General features: G+C 40.1%; 1 protein-coding gene across 1 annotated transcript in view; it reads right to left on the reverse strand.

The window, feature by feature from the left end:
* The window catches only part of LOC137968960 (rac GTPase-activating protein 1-like), a 26,438-nt gene extending 7,776 nt beyond the window's left edge, over window positions 1-18,662 (reverse strand). Inside the window, exons 1-22 of the mRNA XM_068815444.1 lie at window positions 18,459-18,662; window positions 18,266-18,366; window positions 18,125-18,165; window positions 17,598-17,658; window positions 16,655-16,788; window positions 15,904-15,985; window positions 14,972-15,007; window positions 14,236-14,262; window positions 13,877-13,909; window positions 13,642-13,741; window positions 13,418-13,505; window positions 11,789-11,831; window positions 11,099-11,149; window positions 9,235-9,280; window positions 8,905-8,999; window positions 7,007-7,063; window positions 6,843-6,907; window positions 6,563-6,623; window positions 6,351-6,462; window positions 4,987-5,092; window positions 4,024-4,156; window positions 1,311-1,452 (exon numbers count right to left, since the gene is read on the reverse strand). Of these exons, the coding sequence (XP_068671545.1) occupies window positions 1,311-1,452; window positions 4,024-4,156; window positions 4,987-5,092; window positions 6,351-6,462; window positions 6,563-6,623; window positions 6,843-6,907; window positions 7,007-7,063; window positions 8,905-8,999; window positions 9,235-9,280; window positions 11,099-11,149; window positions 11,789-11,831; window positions 13,418-13,505; window positions 13,642-13,741; window positions 13,877-13,909; window positions 14,236-14,262; window positions 14,972-15,007; window positions 15,904-15,985; window positions 16,655-16,788; window positions 17,598-17,658; window positions 18,125-18,165; window positions 18,266-18,366; window positions 18,459-18,537 (1,693 nt within the window). The 5' untranslated portion in view covers window positions 18,538-18,662. The remainder of the gene's footprint in view (window positions 1-1,310; window positions 1,453-4,023; window positions 4,157-4,986; window positions 5,093-6,350; window positions 6,463-6,562; window positions 6,624-6,842; window positions 6,908-7,006; window positions 7,064-8,904; window positions 9,000-9,234; window positions 9,281-11,098; window positions 11,150-11,788; window positions 11,832-13,417; window positions 13,506-13,641; window positions 13,742-13,876; window positions 13,910-14,235; window positions 14,263-14,971; window positions 15,008-15,903; window positions 15,986-16,654; window positions 16,789-17,597; window positions 17,659-18,124; window positions 18,166-18,265; window positions 18,367-18,458) is intronic.
* Between the last annotated feature and the right edge of the window lie 1,338 nt (window positions 18,663-20,000).

Raw genomic sequence — 20,000 nt, forward strand, 5'->3', positions numbered from 1 at the left:
CAGGTCCGTTCGCTGCCCAGTGATTGCGATTTTACGCGCCAAATTTTAAAAATGTGGCCGTGAATAGCCTGGAAGTGGTAAGACCTTTCAAAAGTTGTAAATGGAACACACATTTCCATCGGAAAGTTTCCAACGGGAAAACAGGACTACCTTTTCAGAAGTTCCGTTATTTCCGGAAATTTTCCAGTGGAACGAACCAAAAACGTGTGTTCCATTTACATCTCATCCGGAATTTCTTGGTAAATGGAAAACGCCCATGACCAACACCGGAAACCGCGCAAGAAAAACCTCTGGCACCCCGGGTGCTAACTTGTTAGTCGCGTTCCGAAATGTCTCTCGAAACAGATTACAAGGCATAAAAATTATTACAATTTTTTCGATTGCAATTGGTCTAAGAAACTCCTATATTCCACTCATTCACTTGCCAAGTTGTTATCAGACAGTTGAATAAGCCAATCAAATTCAAAGTTGTAGTTTAGATCAACCAATCACAACCTTGGTTTCAATCACCATAGAAGCAGTGTACAGACTACGAAATGGGGCCTCTTTCTTTCTTTCTTTCTTTCAGAGCGACATTAAACAATTTACTCCTCCTTTGTCAGACTTAATGCAAATGTTCCCTTTCTTTCATAAATTGCCTCTTCTACTTTTCTCGGAAATTGTAATTTTTATGATTAATTGGTTAAGAGGACTCCGCGTCGTCTAATCATACTCGGAATACACAAATCGGGCTCCCACTGTGCGGTCATCCGAGTGTGTTATCACTCGTATTATTACAGACCGAATTGGACTCCAATTGAGAACTGAACAATCCTAAATGATATTTTTTAAATGTTTCAAGGAAAATGGTCCAGGCTATGTAGCCAATTTATTCAAACCCCGAGTTACACCATATAATCTTAGAAGCAATGGTTTAAATGTTGTACAAACTTCATATAATAGTAGATTCCTTCATGGTTCATATGCGTACATGATCTCGCACATCTGGAACCAGTTGCCATCTGCTGTAAACAACGCACCTAATGCATCATCCTTTCGGAGACTTTCAACTAAGTTAAATCTTATCGGCTGTCAATGCAGCAATTGTCTTTGACCCGATTTCTTATTTATTTATTTATTTTTTTTCATTTAATTAGTCGCTATCGAGTTATCAATTATTTAATTTTTCTGTTATATATTGTCAAACACTTTTATCATGAGCCTGTGGCTCGGGGGATTGGGAGACCACACCCTGTGTATCTGACATTAAATAAATTATCCTATCCAATCAGTCCTATAACCATTACAAAGATTTTGCGCATGCGTCTCACCTGGTCTGCATTCCGGGGTGATTGGTGTTCCATCTTTGTGGTGAGTAGCAGGGTTGAAAGGAGGAGAACGCAGATTTTCCTCATCAGTACTAATGAACTGGTTCCAGTAGTCAACGGGCATTGATAAGAGACGCTCAACAACCTACCGACAAAATCAAAGTGATGACAAAACCTAAATTAAGCGTAATATAAAAGGCAAATTCTCGCAAATGTTTCCGATTCATTTATATTGTCATCAAAAAGGAGAATCTGTTCACGCATTAGAACATTTTCTATTCGACCAAAAAATTTCGAAAAAACCGGGAAAGGAATCGAATGGAACAGAAATATTCCAGAAAAAATAAATCGCACATTAGGGTATACCTCGCAAAGTGGTTGTAAAGTTCCGGAATCGGAAATTCGCGTCCCATTGGTTCAGTCACCCTAGCGCGTAAGTTTCTGTTCACAATTTAAGGCAATAGTTGTTGATGTGATTAGTTTTGAGCGACCAACCGGAAAATGCTGTTCCCTTTGCCACATCAAATTATCGAAATTTGGTCACTTGATCAAAGGGGATTATAGGCAATGCAATAGCTGATTTCAGCCAGATACGTTAATAAGTAGTTCCGCGCCAAAATATAAAGGGCGCTTTCTATTCGACCAAATTCTTTTTCGGGTAAGGAATCGAATGGAACGGAAATACTCCGGATTAAATTCGCAAATTGGCTCGCGAAGTTTCAGAACTCCGGAACAACCGGAAATTCGCGTCCCATTGGTTTCCTTCCTCCTGGCGCGCAAATTTGGGGCACTACTTGCTGATGTGATTCGTTTTAAGCGGCCAACCGGAAAATGCTGTTCCCTTTGCCACATCAAATTATCGAAAGGAAAGCACCCGAATGGTCAAGCAGAAACTGCACCAGAGGAAGATACGCCAATGTAACGAAATAGTCCATTTGTAGCGTCACGAAACGTTCCCCACAAGTCTCTATGGGGGAAGCGTTGCGTGACGCCAAAAATTCGGTTGTGTAGAAGACAACCGATATTCCGATTCCGGAACGCAAAACAAACCGAGCGTGGTCCCTGGCTACACATGGGCTTGCTTCATTTGAACTCAAGAGGCAAGAGCAAGGCCACTGGACCGATTCCAGAGCTACCGCATATGAATGCAACTTAGACGTCCGTGGACAACGGCTTTTTTTCAACCCACTTCACGTACCATTGATTTCAGTCTGCGGGCCAAAAATCCTGATCACGTGATAACATTCTTGTGGCTCCGCGGTTCCGAAAACACCGATCACGTGACGGCATTTTCTGTTGCTCTTCCCAAAGAGAAAAGAGCGAAACGATGTTGACGGCGAGTAAAACCGGTCGAAGGAAAAGCCTTGTCCGAGGAAATAAGAAGCGATATAATAGACACAATATTGCTAGTGCAAGCAGTTGGAGATTATACTTGCTGTCTGGGCAACTATTCTGATATGGCACTTACCTGATTTGGCACTGACCTCCACTTATTTCATTCAAACGCGACAAAAACGTAGGCAACTTTTTACTTAGAAGCGCGCTCAAAACCAACGAGCAACCCGGCACTTTCAAATGTGCGCGCTCACGATGCAAAACTTGTCTTTTCATTGTTAACACTAGAAAGATATCGGGACCTAAGCGATCTGTTAAGATCACAGATCGTTTCACATGTACCTCCGCAAATGTCATTTATTGCATAACCTGTACGTTATACAATAAATTATACATTGGCGAGACAGCTTCGCGATGTTGAGAAGAATGACAAGGATGCATCTAAGCCAGTCGCTCGTCATTATAATCTCCCTAACCACTCCAAAAACACATGGCTATCTGCGGCCTTTCCCTACATCTAGGTAAGACGGAAAGCCGCAAGAATCTGGAACAAAAAAGTTCATCTTCCAAATCGGTACCCTTAATCCTCACGGTATTAACGAACGCTTTTCATTTAACAAATATATTCCTATTTTTCACGTTGTCATGTTACCACCAATAGCGTAGCTCCTACTCTAGTATAAAAAGAACTACACGTAACCCACAATTCCACGATTCGCTCTGACGAAGGGCTAACGCTCGAAACGTCAGCTTTCAGAATCTCTTTACGGTGGCCAATTTACATTATCAACTCCGTTGATAAAACCAAATTTTTGTTACGGTATACTCTGATGTGACGATGAACTTTAATGTGAGCAGACAAACCGTAAAGAATGTCTGGGCAAATTTTGGCGACAGTAAGAAATGGGGCTCTAAATCCCCCACACTTAACAGGAGCTGAATTGGAACTTATCGAGTTTCTGAAGCGAGATACGCCATCAATGCCCTAGTCGAAAGGCTACGATGTTGTAGAATCTTATTGCGACGTTCCCGGTGGAACATCATGAATATCTCTTGCAGATGTCCCTTCAAAAAAATGCAAGTGGTAAGTAAGACGCTCAAGTCTTTCTATTCGATGCAAAAAAATTATTAAAAAACCTATTAAAAATCTTAAATTGTATACACATTTTTAACTCATGCACTGGACTGGCGGGAAAAAAATGCCTTTCGCAGCCGTGGGAAGAATGAAGGGATAGCGTCACGTGATCCGTATTTCGAAACCGCAGAGGCACAAAAAATGTTATCACGTGATCTGAATTTCTGAACCGCAGAGAAATGAACGGACCGTGATGTGGGCTGAAAAAAAAACCTGAAGTCCACGGACGTCTGAGATCGATAGTACCTTGGGCTGCCATTTGGCCTCCTGCAATAGCTGCATTGGTTCAAGGTTTGTAGACGAATTGCCAACGATGGTCGGACCAAACACTTTTGCCAAATTACTTGCAGACATTTTGCATTCTGTGCAGTGAGACACCCTGAAAAGAAAGCAAACGAACAAAGAGAGATTTTTGGCATTTCCAAACAACGCATAACCCGCCTTTTTTCTGCATAATTCCGTTAATGGGGAACGAGCGACCGCAAGTGAAATTTCTTATTCTTCGGTACAGCCTTTTGTGATTTAGGCGACTGTTCGATAGACGACGGTGGTAAGGCTGTAAGTTTTTTTAAGTGGGAAAGGGTTAACGTCATTCGTCTTCAATACGATACAATAACTGCATTTCGAGAGGGAGACAATTTAACGTTTGACGGTTTTCGAACTTGCGGCCCTCTAGCTATACCACAAAGAACGGACCATAACACCGGGAACTCCATTCCCTACTCTTTGCGAATAGTTTATGGGTTGTTTTTACGTCCTATAGGATTATGAACATTGAAGGGTTGTGAGACGGGGCCTCGAGAAGACTAGAAGAGTAACCATTTTCAGCCGTCATTACAAAGGCAGCACTTACTCCACAGGTTATTTACAGACCCTGGGTGCTGGTCCGGTCGGAATTTTTGATCCCGTAAGATAGTCCGATGCTCAACTGAGCCAAACGGTTTGCAGCAGTGTTTACGTTGCAACCACGCAATTTTCACGTCTGAAAGCCGCCTTAAACTAGCGTAATGGAACGAATAATGCATTTTCACAAGTAACTGTCAACTTAAAACTAGCATAGCCATGAAATTAGGAAATAAAAAATTACACTTGTCGTCGGAAACTATAAAGTCCCGATTTTTCGGCGGGACGGGTGGAGGGTTCACCGTTGTCGAGTGCTTTCGTGAAATTACGTCTAAGGCATGCTATGCACCACGGCGTACGGCTTACTTTTGTAGGTGAACCATGAGAAAAGCCAAGGTGTCCCTGTTTGCTTGCGGCAGTTCGCTGACGACTTGATAAGTAGCACTTGCGCTATCATCTTCATCAGTTTTGTCTAGAACAGAAGAAAATGCGTTAATTGATGAAACAAATCTTCTCTGAAACTCGAATCCATATGCATTGCCGCGCGCGACACATTTCCCGCCATTTCCGTTTGAGGTGTGTTATTTCGGATATTGCACTACCAAAGGCGTGTTGCCATTTTAGGTGTGTTTTGATCGATATGGTTGATTTCCTCACTTTGGACGTTTGCGTATCTTTAATTTACGGTGAATTGCAAAATGCACACAACGTATGCTAAATCTTTCACCTTGGTGTGTTTTTTCACACACCATGGTGTGTTGTATTAACTAGTGAAGTGAAACAACGAAAAGGTGTTAAAATAACTCACCTACTTTTAGAGTAAATCGTACTTGCCATTCACCTCCGAGCTAGCGAATCAGAATACGCGGAAAGCACTGTTCACTCAGTTCAGTTCATACCTCTTACCAACCGAGTTCTCGGTCCGTACTGTAAGTTACGGACCGAGTTTTTTCCCGTTGATTTATGGCCCAAGCGCGAAGCGCGCAGGCCATAAATCAACGGGAAAAAACGAGGATCTCTGAGGTTAACCGGCGCGCGGGCAAGGAAACTAGTCAAAGTGAAGCGGAAGGTTTAACTGCCACAAAGAATGCCGTGCCAAAATCCCAAAAACTAAATCTTCTTGGCTGTTAAGTTTGAAATAGTTGCTTGCAAGATTCAAACAGTTTTCAGTACAAGTTTATGCAACAGAAATGACATGAAAAACTCGCTAGATGATGTTTTGTCGAAATTTTAAATGTAGCGGGCTGTACAGCGGCCCGCTAATTTAGCCAATTACAGCGCGCGTACTATCTGAGAGATATAATAAAGTTCTTTATTTTTCTAATAGGTGTTGTTAACAAATTGAACATGCCCACAGGTAGCAGATGCTAATCTGGGTGGGTCATGTCGTGACTAAAAAGAGTACGTAGACAAGTTTACAGGAAAATCAAGAAGATAAATGTACAAGAATATAAATCATAAAATTAAGTTTGTGAGCTAATCAAGGCTTGAAGAGATCCGCTTGCTTGCGGATCAGCGATCCTCATCCGATGAGTTCAAAAACTTGTGTGGTATAAAGTGATCTTCAGTATAATTATTTTATTACGCGATAATCACCTCAGCGTTTTTTCAAAATGGCCGCAAGCCGTTTTGTCGAGGTGGCAGAAGGTTTTTATTCACCTCGCCTTCGGTGAATAATTGTTTAACTATTAGACTAGTGCGACCAATGTGTCAGAAATGGATCATCTTACTTGCTGCATCCACGAATCTTGACCACAGCACGTAAGTGACTAGCGGCTCAGACAGATTTCTCAAGAAATCTTTCAACAATCCGCACACAACATGAATATCATCAATGTGACGCTGTGAAAGGCAAAGAAAATACATGTGTAATTATTTTCTTTCGTTTACACAGGAAAAGACAAGTTGTTTACAAAGGAAAATAAAAACTTTCATGTTTTACCAAGTCAGGAAATTTCCCCAACAAAAACTTCTCCTTGAGTTCCTTGACTTTTCGCTCAGCTCTGAAAACGCAAACAGGAAAATTTGATTTTGAATTAAGGGTTGTTTCTCTAGTGCGAGGATCGGGGGGGGGGGGGGGGGGGGGTTGGCTCGCTCACTTTGCTGACTCGGAAGCCGCCGAGAAACACACTCGGTAATCGCCACATCTGATTGGCTCCTTCTCTGCATTAAGGCGTTGCAGACAGTTACCACAAGAACCCAGCGCTTTATATATTTCTTACCCAGGCACTCTGTAGATTCCGACCTCGGAAAGTCCACGACGCTCAACTTCGTCAATGCACTTCACCTGTACGACAAAAAATTAATTAGGAACACCAAAACAAAGTGTACAGAAACAACCGTCAAAGCAAACTTATTGTTAAAAGAAAAGGTGTACGGCACTTACAACAATCTCCGGTACCATGGGGCTTGTAGCGGGAGCATAAAACTCGATGTTTTCATCCTGAGTGTAAAAAAAAAAAAAAAAAAAAAAGACCGACTTAAAAATACGACCATTCCGCTACTGCGATTTTCATAATTCTGCGGAATCTCTAAGCACTCATCTCTAAGCACCAAACTGCGTTTTGACTTCCATCATAGTTAATAGATGTAGGCTGGTTATGAAACTCGACAAGTTTCTTTGTTTCATGTTTTTGTTCGCTTTTTTGGCCTTGTGCAGGGAACCCGACAAAAACACGATTTTTTCGGCAGGATAACCAATCAAAAGCTTCGACTAATTTATTAGAAATTAAATTGCGAACCAAAAACAAAAGATTGTGCAGGGTCACGGTCGGTTCAACATCTAATTGCGACTGTATTGTTCCTGCTTTTGAAATTCCCAGGGTTTCATAACCAGTCCCTAGATTAACTATGCTTCCATCAATCAAATTTCCGAACATTGGCGGGAAGATCGCCTCCGCCTCCGGAAAGTTAATTGGGAGTGGTTAGTTCACAGTCCGAATTCCATTATGATACCTTTTCAGAGGTTCTTCAGTACCATCGCGGTTGAGTTCGAATGTACGAATGCACTGGGGAACCAAAGATGCTCATTGGTAGGTTGTGTCATATCGGCATCCTTGGTTTCGGATCAACTCTCGGCTTGTCGTCCAAAGTTTGATTGATGGAAGCCAAAACGCAGTTTGGTCGTTGGCGCTTAAAGATGAGATTGCGCAGAATTATGAAAATCGCCGTAATACTGCCTAGTAAATTTAAGCACGAGTGTATGGTTGCGATTGATTTGTACTGGTTCGAAATTCCTTCATTTCTTTCTTCTCGACCGTCTTGAGTCAAAAATGCAAACACTTCGTCTAACATTATCATGAAAAACGTGTTTGACCTTTTCGCGACCTCTACGGTCAAATTTTCATGCAAATCATGATGGTTTCAAAGTACTGTAAAGGAAAGACCATCCGCGGCATCGAAACTGGGGCATGTTGGCGACTATTCATGTACATAAACTTTAAGTTTGTATGACGCTTACTTTTTCCCCGTTTTTTAACTTTTCGTTTAAATATCTGTAGTGCCTGGAGTGTAGTACTTCAATATTTTCCCCTCATAGTGTATCCACGCGTTTTGGCCGAGCCAGCTGGATCCTGGCAACTAATGACGTCAAAGAAGTCAAGAATGTAACTCCATTCTGAATCGTCAGAAAATTCACTAGCTATCGTCCGAAATTTCTATGAAGACTTACCAAAAAGCTCTAGATTTTAAACAAGACTTCTTGAACTTTTGCACATTTCTTTCTGAAGAGGTGCGAAAAAGTTACTTCTTTGACGTCATTAGTTACCAGGACCCAAATGGCTCCGCCAAATTTTTCACGTGTAATTCAAGGCCCGCTAAAACGTGCGAATACACTAAACGGAACATTTTTTGAAGTACTACATTCCAGACACTATAGATATTTAAACGAAAAGTTAAAAAACGGGGGAAAAAAATAAGCGTCATGGGCAATAATTATGTATTGCTTGGATCGGTGAATGCAAATGCTAAGTAGCACTCACGTCCAAAAGGTGTCTACTGAAGAGCCAACGTAGCCTTGGGAACCTACAACCACACTCGCCACGATGAACTCAAACTTAAAGTAAAAAACTTCTGTTTACAGACGATGTTTCGAGCTTGAGCTCTGTGGAGTTATGCGAAAAGTGAAAATTGAGTCAAACAAACTGAAACAACAGCTTTAAGAAACTCCACTGGAAGAAGGCGACCAGTCGCATTTGAAGAAAGTGACGTGAAACCACCCGAAAGATGGCTACTTAATCGAACACGACAGATTCCAGAAAGATAACATTTGAGATTTCTGCTTACAATAGTTCTTTTGCCTGAGCCAGGGGTGTCTTTACGGGGCACGCATGGCAGAGGGAGGTGATCCTTGCAGTCGGGGTGGCACACCGCACGGCAGTCTGAAAAACGAAACGCAAAGTAAAATATGACAGAGATTTAGCTTCGCCTTACTCCGTAAAAATACAAACGGCAAACGACAAGCAGCTGTTGATCGCAAAAGCATGATTATTGGTCAGCATAATCCTTCACCTCGTTCCTTCAATTCGCAGTCCATGTTGTCCACGTACGGCACGTGTCGGCGTATGTTGTCCACGTACGGCACTTAAAGTGATGTACCGACAGTAAGAGTCTTACCTTTGCATTTCAAAGCAAGTTTTCCGAACTTTATTCTCCTGTTACACTGGAAAGAAAGAAAAAAAAGTACAACTGAACGATTCTTCAAAAGGAATCCAGTCTGAGAAGTCTTCGATTCAACGAAGTGCGAAGGCATCGGGAGTTGAGTTCGTTAAACTTTTTTTTTTCCATACATGCTTTTGAAAGTGAACGCAGAAGTATTACAGGGTAGGAAACTTGCACAAGAACGACGACGGGGGCTGCGAGGACGTTTTCCAATAATCACTTTTTGTAACCACTTCGCAATGACCCCAAGTTGTTCGGCTTGGAAAGCGAGTCCACATTCCAAGAATAAAATTGGTTTCAGAGTAAAAATAAAGAATGAAATACGTCCGCGTTGTCTGCACGTGCAGCACGATTTTCTGCTCTTTCAACCAATGACATTTATTGTCTTATGGAGTCGTCGTTTTTTAAACTTCCTTTTAAGAAACAACTACGGCTACGGTAATAATAACATCAAAAATAAGTAATTTTGGTAAAAGAGGCAAAATGATCGTGCGGCACACACTTTTGTAAATTTCCAAATTTAAGGTTTCGACGACAACGTGGGCATGAAACAGCACCAGCTAATCTTTCATTTTCTCTCTTTACTTTAAATCCGTCCGTACCAATTCTGTTACAGGATACCAACCTCCAAAGCGTTACAATCGATCTTCTAAACTGGCAAAATGGACCACGCTATGATTATAAGTAGCACATGTACTTCCAAATAGGGCAATCGTATGATCAGTGCTAGAGCTGCAAAGTTCAAAAGTCCGGTCCAAGGGTCATTGCCCGCTAAACCTTGACTTTATTATTTTGGAATAATCGTGAAATACTTAGAATAACTCAAAAGTATATTCTGAAGTTAAGTTTTTGTCTTCGCAGCCGTCATAGTTTGTTAGATTCCTTTCGGACTCTTTTCGCTTGAAGGCAAACATGCTAACCGAAGCCCTTTGGTTTCTTAAACTCTCTGACACTTGCTGTTGGAAGTTACAGAACACAAACACTGTTCGCGACGACTAAGGCATAGACCACTTCCATAATGGCGGCCAAATAAAACATTCCTTTGTTTTAATGCTAATAAAGCTTTCTGGCCTCGCAACGACGAGCAAATTTCAAACGAATATTTGTTTCAAAATGAGGGCAGTAGGTCTAATTAACATAAATACAAAGGTGGGCGCCATTTATGAAAGTGGTCTTTTGTGATCTATACCTTTTAGCATGTGGTCGATCTGGCTGGATTCGGCGAGACTCAATTAGAACTGACTTAATTAACCCTCCATCCTGAGAATTTACTCGTCACTTGGGGACGCTAGTTGTGCATGGGTTAACCAACAATGAATCACCCTCAACAGCTAATAAGTCCAGTCATAGGATACTTTGCTAAATATGGTATAAACTGCGATCAAGCGTTCTTTTCTTTAGAGAGGGCGAGAAAAGTATCTCTCCAAAGAAAAGAACGCCTGATGACGCCATATTGTACAACGTGGATTGGATGTAATAATAGTGAAATATTTGAGAAAGCGCAAAGTTCTATTTCGCTGCTGTAACCGCCGCGGTTTTTGTCGAATTTGCTATGGTTCCTGACATCGGGAACGTCGTTAGGAAGACCGAGATTCACTACATTGAGATTCCACTGCATAAGCTGTTTCCACACATTACATTTACCATTTCATATGGGGTACAAAACTAGCACTTCACATCCAACGTTTGTAAAAACGTAACGCTTCCTTGTTTTGGACAATGTGCTTGCCATCGAGAGAAAAGCGTTATTATTTAGAAAACTGGGGCTATAGCTGTTGATTGGCTTAATTTAACACTTACTGAAGATATTATCACCTACCAGTTGACATGTTTCTGGTTTAATCACAGTCTTGGACCAGAAGTCATGTTTCTGAAATCAAATAGCAAGGCAGGTTACCGTGATTCGCGGGTTCAGCCAAGACGTCGCTAAGGGTTTTGCCTTTTCTCCACGGACTCCTTAAAACTATCAATTCCAAATTTCAATTTGATCTGGACTCAGTGAATGGGAAGACACTCTGTGAAGGTGCTACATTTTTTTGTTTTGTTTTTTTAAGCCACTGACACACAGCTAATCTTAGGTTCATCAATAAATAGATCTTGTAAAAAGTCGAACATTGCTGAACGAAATTGAATGAAAATGGAGGCAAGATCTAGTCCATTTAACAAATTGCTAGCAGTTGAACAGCGCAAAGCAACAATTTCTCATTGTTTCCCAGTTGTAAGAAATAATGGATTACACAAGGTTTAACAATATTATTGTTGATAAACAAAAATAATTATGCACAATCATGAATCACGTGCAGCAACAGTTTATGGACCATTAACGAAATGCACAAAGTGGAACAAAATCAGTCAATCACAATGCTGGATGTGAACAACAATAAACCTGTTCTGCCACAGCAATGAAAAAGTTTCCTTGAAGTCTTGAAAATTTTTCTTGTGGATAAACCTTTCCTTTAAACCAGGCTTATTAAACTGCTCTTAAGCAAAGAACTTGTAAAACCCTCACTTTGTCTTTCCTTGCTTGTCCAACTCCATTTTGAGAAGCAATCCTAAAACAGCAGCAAAATATTAATAAATAGGAAATCGTATTAACGCAAGTGCATATGATTTTACTACTTACTTATAATGAACAAAATTACTCCATTGCCATGTTTCCATAGCAACCTCTGTTTTGCTCTCTGTTACTAATTTATTTTTAATTGGCCAATCAGAAATGGTATATTCTGTTAAATATAATATAAATATTAATATAATAATAATAATAATAATAATAATAATAATGATGATAATGATGATGATGATGATGATGATGATGATGATGATGATGATCATAATAATAATAATAATAATAATAATAATAATAATAATAATAATTACAGGGTTTTCATTAAAAGCCGGCAACCAGCGAACTCCGGCGGCTACTTTCGATATCAGCGCCACCTACTTTTGCTGACTTTTGCCATTCGAACTCTCAAAGTTTACTTTTTCATTTGAAGGCTTTTAACATTGCATTGAAGTTATAAAAACAAAGGCACTCGTAAATGAAAGTTCCTTACTTTGATATTAGGTCTCATTTTTTGCTGTGGATGATTTTAAGTAAGGTCTTTTCAATGTATATCAACGCCAATCGACACTTTGGCATTCGCATTCCGCCATGTTGATTACAGAGGCGAGAAGGACTGGTGGCAAATATGCCTCGATTACACGCTGTTTTCTTTTCCGGTTTTCCACGTGCTTAAAAAAAAACAAAGACTGAGAGAAAGCGCGCCGCGGGCGATGGAAATCCTAGTATATTGGCATATTTTTCGAAGAAAGCACGGCCGCTTCCAGATGCAGGTGAGTGAGCATAAAATGTATTTGATTTTCTGTTTATATAGACTTGAAGACTGCGAGTCAACACAAATCCTAAGAACTGAATAAATCATGTACCGTAACTCAACTGAAAACAATTATTTATATTCACAAGCTACCACTGTTTGTTTTCAGTTCATTTAAATCATACGCTTTTAAATGATTAAAATAATAGTTGCTGTTGTCAAAAAAATAATATTCAATATGATAATACATATTATAAATTATGACAGTCGATATATTGTATCTTGAATGGTTTAAAAAGTATCCAGTTTTCAGTATAGTGCGTCTGCTATTACAGTGGTCTTAAAATTACAGGATAATGAATATAAATCCTCCTTTCTAGTCTATTAGTCGTGTAGAAAAATTAAAAAAGTCGTTTTTGATGTTCAGAAATATCATCATCTGTTGTACTCATTTTGGTGCCTAGAATGCTGGAAATGGCATTTCCGAGCTTCTAGATTTAAAAATTTTCTGGGGGGCCATGCCCCCAGACCCCCCTAGAAGACGGGGCCTTATGGCCCCTTAATTGTAACAGCCACCTACTACTCTTCTACCATCCACCTACCGGTACTTCAAATTTTATTGAAAACCCTGATAATTAGCATCAGCATTGATGAGCTCCAAAAAATTACTCTTCTGGGATCAACTAGCATCTTGAGAAAGGTTCTGTCAATCAAGTGAGCTCTTTGGTACCTAAGGCCCATGGGTTGGACCCGATGCTTCAGAGACTAAACAAGCAAGTCAAGGATTACAAGAGGTAATAATAAAGCCCATTTCTTACCTCTGTAATTGTGGAGTCTCTTTCCTTGGGCTAGTGTATGCTTCAAGTTCCCTTATTGCCTTTCGATATGGGTCTCGATAGTTTAGTTCTGGACGAAGATAAAAACAGTGATTAATGATTAACAAGCTCTGAAGGAAGTAAGATTTGTTTATTATTGAGTATCATTCGAACTTTTAAAAACAAACAATAAATAACATTACAAGTAGAAAAAAAGCTATGCTCACCTGGAGCGGATGGCTGCACATTGATCTGTGAAACTGGAAACTCAGGAACACGGACTGGACTATCTGGAATGACTTGAGCTCTCACCACCCCTGCATCTGGCTATGGAAGAAATCAACAGAGCTCATTCTCGAAAACTACAAAATAACAGCAATTCAGGTGGACAGAATGTTTAGCATCCATGTAACATTTTGACAATATGCCAAATATTTTTGGAAAGGTCTCAAGATATAATACCTCTTCATTTCTTGGCCGTTTAGGGGGTGTAACCTGGAGAAAAAAATGTAAAAAATTTTCTTTAGGATCTTGTGAAGGCAATTAAAAGGCAGCAAGGTTCATTTTGTGTAGTTTTACCAGTTACTCATCTCTACACGCAATGCACCTTAACAGTAACCAAAAATTACTTCAAACAATACAAATCAAAGCTTTCGAGCAGAAAATGTCAGTCAAGCTTACATAATTTAAGAAAGTCAAACAACAGAGATAAACTTTGAAAAACAGTTAGGGTGCACATTTTTCAGTCACTGAATTTTCTGATTGTAATTTCAAAAAAAGCAAAAGATACTAAAGAACTTATAGAAACATAGGGCACTCACATCTTGGTCTGGAAGAACTGAGCAAGGCTAAAAACAAGAAATACAACAAATTAAAAGAATTTATGTACCACTTACCTCTTGAGAACTGTTAACATTACACACAGGCAACAGCTACGTTACACAAGTTTGTCAAATGCAAATTATGCCTGGTTTTCAAGTTTAAGGCCCAGGGCAAGCGGCTTCAACCTTCATTTGATTACATATGTTGACGATGTTGAAACTGTTTGCAGCAGTCAACATCATTCAACAAACTTGACTGGATGTTGAAGCAAATGTTAAAGCCGTTTTCTCAGGCCTTTGCATAAAACAAGAGTTGCTATTCAAGTTCAAAAAGTCAAGAATGAATTGGTGATTTGAATAAAGCCTCATTGAGGAACCTCTGAGTAAAACATCCTAAAAATAAAATTGTAGCGTATTAAAGTATTCTTGATAAACCATGGATAAAGAAAGTTATTGAAAGGGGCCATTCACTTTCTCTTCTAGTTTTGGGGTTGAATAGAAGAAGATGTAACTTGAAAACAGGATGTAAGGATACACAAGGTGCTTCCTGGGAGCCACTATATGGTTTATTTACGACCAATAAGGACAGCACTGTGTAGCACTCTGAATCTGGATTCAAATTAGTGCAGATGAATGGATGGAAAATAGAAGGTGCTTGTGGTGTTTTTGGCCTTGAGTGAAAATTCTATGGAGGCATGGTCAAAACTCTCATCAACAATATTAACTTCCCTCTGACCTTTCTGTAGGATCGTCTTCGTGGATAGGGAAAATCCTAAAACAAAATGAATGATTGAGTAGGACATAATGTAACTACAACGCTATAATGCTCCCAGAAGTTACTATTCCCCACAATAGTTACAGTGTAATGATGCAAGAACAAAAACCAAATGCAATAAAACAAAACAAAAAAACAATGATAAATTAGCTCAAAGATGCAATTTAAGTTAAAGCTTTAACTCTGTCATCCGATATTACTTGACTCAACAAAGGCCCAGCGACTTCATGAAAAAAACTAAGGCTTTAACAGCAGACTACTTTGTCTACATTTTATGTAACAAACAAAGTCAAAACTAAACTTCGTCAGATCCATATTCATTGTAACACCAAGGCTTGGCCTCGGAACATGCAATGCATCCCAACTTTAACCAGGCTTCCAGATAAGTTTGTAAGGCAAGGTGTCAACAAGCAATCCCAGCAGGTCAAATTTCCACAGCTCCTACCAAAGCGCTATAAATGTTACGACGTTAAATACAGTTTAACTGCGTTAACAACCAGGAGTGACTGCAGTCAATGGTTGTCAGTGGTTTTGTTATATTTGTGTGTGTTTGTTTCCTCATACTTTGCGTTGTACAACTTATTCATAGGTGTGGCAGGAAGGTTTCATTCTGTGTGGAGGGTTTAGCAGTTTTTTCCCTCCCTTTCCCTCTCTACCTTCCACTGTTTATCAGTGTGATGGGTGCCTGTCTTCTTGGGGGTGCTCATGGCTGGTTTGTCAGGTTTTGTCAACTATTGGTGCAGTCTCCATCTTGGAGCTGGCTGCCAATAGTGGAAGCTCCGGGATGTCTCAGGCGCCCAACCTCCAATTACAGTGTAGCAAGGCAGTTGTTACCTTGTACGGTTTTTTACCTGAGACCCCCTCTTTTCTGAAACGCTGCTTAAAACCCTTACCAAATCATCTCCTGTAGTATCACAACTAGTATCTGATGGAGAAAGAATGGAACAGGTGGATTCATCATGGGCTGCACTGCGCCTGTCGAGGCAATGAACAACAATATTATTATGCTGTACACTTCAAGAGTTTGTTACAATGAGATTATTTCCAGTAAAAAATAGTTTCTTTTTCTTGGATCACAGGTACATGTATTTTCCTTGGAACAAAAACCAATAAACTACATCGTAACATTATGACCTCAGGTTCAACAGATTTGCATGAAGGACACTGGTGTCTGCACTAACTTTAAAGGGACTGTTAGTGGGCTGTGTCATATTTTGTCCCTCTTTCATTTGATGATTCATTTTTATGCTTAATGAGCCAGTCAAAGTAGCTGTGGATCCACGAGGCACTAGCCAAGTGGAGCCGCAGACTACTTTGACAGTGTTATGACGAAATTCATTGTTAATAACAGGACAGACACATGAAAAACTTGTTTTTTACAATAACAAAAAGGCAGAGAGGTCAAAATTAAGTCAAAACACGAGACAAAAATGTGAGGAACTTCAATCTGACGCGAGCAATATCGCATAAATTATAAATTTATGTGTCTGTCCGCTTATTGACAATAAAAATTAGGCAATGAGTGCACAAGAATTTTGCAGTCATTGTAAAAAAATGTTTCCATACATGCATGCATTGAGTTTCAATTTAATTCTGAGCTAAGCTTTGCCAGGTGGATGTACCTTAGGTCCCAGTTCTCCTTACCTTTTCCTTGGACTTCCACGATCATCATGATGACACTGGCTTATCTGGATGAGCGTTTGTCTTTCGTTATCATTCAAGCGGCTCATTGTATCTTTATCGTTCAGAAGTTCACGGATCAATGCTACTTGTCTCTCCTATGGGATAATTTTGAAAAAAAAAAGATAACCAGATTTGAGTCAATACCTTACAAAACTAGAAATCCATTGGAAATGACACAAAATAACCAGTAGGGTGGTCATAAAAGAAAAAAAAAATGGCCTATGGCACTTTACATTCATGGAAGGATTTCTGGTTGGTGGTAAAAACTAATAAAGTGATCTTACTGGAGCATTCACTTGGACCAGTGTGACCAAAATATCTCCTTCCATTTGAACAGGGCTAGCATGGTGCCATCCCTTGCCTTCACCAATGTAGTCTGGGTTCATTTCCCACTCAGTGTCATGAATATTTGGGTTGAGTTTGTTGATTCTGTACTCTGGTTCAAAAGATTTTTCTCCTGGCACACAGGTTTCCCCCCTCTCTTAAGACACCAATGTTTGATTTGATCTGAGTTAAATTGACGTATAGTGTCTCCAATAAGCACCCCAACACTAGAAGACTTGCATCTTACTAAAGGAGCTTTCCCTTTGTTAGAACTGGCTGGCCAGACCGATCAGTTTGCAAAGAAAATGCAACGATTTGAAGGAACACTTGCATAATAATCCCTTGCATTCTTCTGGAGGAGTATATCATCCTCGAAGTGTGTTAATTTGAATGCATTGTAGAGTTAGTCCTTCCAAATGGCCGGTCTGGCTGGTCAGTTCTATCAAATGGAAAGCACCTTAAGTCATCACTCATCTTTTTTTTTTTTTTTTCATAAAAAGTGAAAAATATGGGTCGGTCAGACAATGGTAAACAGTGAAAAAAAAGGGGACAACCTTAAGTTTTTACTCTTGGTTCTCACCATATGATCTTGAGCTGCTTCTGCTTTCATCCTCTTCTTGATTTCTATTTCAACTTGACTCCTAACCAATATGGCAATAAAAATTTGAATCTACATATATGTATCCCAAAAACTAATTTTAATGGAACCACACAATTTGCAATAAACCTCAAACAGTTTTTTTTATTGTGCTAGCCAGACGAGCGTTGCTATTGGTAATTACTTCTATGAAAGATAGCAAAGTGGCAACCAGATCTTTTGCAATGTAGCCGTTCTAATAGCCGCAGTGGACACAAAATTATCCAACAGACAGGGTCGCGAAACAAACCGAAGCTAGTGCAATAAATGGAAGACCGACGCTCAAACGCACGGTCGTTAAACTTTTTGTCATCCATATACGTTTCGGCTCACTTTGAGACAAAACGACAATATCACAGGACAAATATGATCGGAAGCCTACTAATAATGTACACTTATTAATCAACTTTCTGCATAGTTCGTATGTACTAAGCCTAGCATAAATTATACAATAAACTAGTCATACCAACCTTGCATGCTTAAGTTTCGCTTCAAGGGCCTCATTTTCAGCCTGAAAGAAAATTTAGTCGAAAGCCAACCAAATTACATTGCTACGACTGATAAAAAATAACCGATGATAATAATGTTCATAATGTCTGACAGCACTGTACCGTTATTTTAGCGATGTCTTGTTTCAGTCGTATCGCTTCGTTCTCGGCAGCAAGCCATTTCTTTCGGCATTCTTCCTGCTGTGCCACGAATTTGATGAACTCTTGAGAACCAAACAAAAGCAAAAGACTAGCATGAACGTTAAGTTTAAGGAATAACAAATCGGACTTGGAAAACATGTAAACTGTCACGAACCTCCTTCAATTCCCTCGGCAAGGACAGACGAGCAGCGAGCGATGTCGTCAATTGCTCCCACAAGAGAGGAAACGGACATGGCTGATTTCTTTATACACTCAAAGACGCAGAACTACAAGAAAAGGAAATCAGATGCAAAAAGAAGCGACCTAGCTCACTGCTCCGCCATCTTCGTTCGTTTTTTCCCTCCTCTTTCAAACACTCGTCAGCGACCAATCAAATCACGCGTTTTATACTACTCACGTGCTTCGATGGGTGAGATCCACAGTCCAAGGCATTCGTCGGCTCACTTTCTTGTCTTTTTACTGCAAGTAGAGGTGACCTGCGCTCATGTGATATGCACACGTGCAACTATAAGAGGAGGAAAACATACCTGATTTGGTAAATATTTCTTTCAGTATCGTCAGGGATTTCCGGATTGTAAGAAATTGTGCTAAAACGTAAGTTGGGGTTCTCTCGAGTTCTCACTGCAACCAGGGTGACGACAATAACCCTTTTTTTGCCATTCAAAGACAAAACATTTCGACACCCCTATCTGGTGTCTTCATCTCTAGGTCAAACTGTGCCCTTTTTGGGGGTTTCAGTTTTGCCTGAGTGAAATTCTAGGCGACTATTATACCACAGTCCCAATTTGTAATTTGTAATACTTGGAACAAAACGCTTTATTCCCAAAAGATTTGAATTGGGTACAACATTGAGTTAGCCGAATTGGTCTATCGTAGCAAGCTGTAGAATTCTATCCCGGTATTTGATCAGGGGCACGTTTTGTTGAATGAAAATGCTAGGTATATAGGAAACTTTGATATCTTCATTCTGGTTTGCAAGTTTACCACGCTGCCAGATTCTGACGCTCAGTTTATAAGAAAATCTTTTAACATGTTCAGATTTTTAGCAATTCTTGCCAAAATTAAAAGTTTCCTTAATGTCATCCACGTTCAATAAAATTAAAATACACACATTGTTTGCTCGTTAAATGCTGTTGCCCAGCGGCCCGCGGCCCACGGCCCGCCACGGCCAGGCGGCCCGGCGGCCCGGCGGCCCGACGGCCCAGCGGCCCAGCGGCCCGCGACGGCCCGGCGGCCCGGCGGCCCGTAGGCCCGGTAGCCCAGTCCTGATTTTCCACAGTTTTTTTGTCCATCGTAAATCCACGCGCATGCACAGATCTGCATCGGGTTTGGGCGTGCAAAAGGGACGACGGTGAGTTTGAATAGACCATTTCCGAGTTCATGTCTGCCTCCTCTTCAAGGCGAGTCTAAGTGCGAAGTTTTTCTTATGAAAATTAGTTTTTATTCATATGTAAAGTAGAACTAATTACTATCACAAAAACTTTGCACTTAGACTCGCTTTGAAGAGGAGGCGGATATGATTTCGGAAATGGCCTATACGTTTACCATTTTAATCATTTGAATCCTTGTTTCTGTTTGTTGTTGTAAACAGACGAAAACAACAGAGAATAACAACGTTTTTCACTTAGCAACATGCAACGAAAGAAAGGATCGAAAAGGATTGAAATGATCATTAAAATGGTAAACGAATTCAAAC

This window comes from Montipora foliosa, chromosome 8, assembly GCF_036669935.1.
Source record: "Montipora foliosa isolate CH-2021 chromosome 8, ASM3666993v2, whole genome shotgun sequence".
Lineage (NCBI taxonomy): Eukaryota > Metazoa > Cnidaria > Anthozoa > Scleractinia > Acroporidae > Montipora > Montipora foliosa.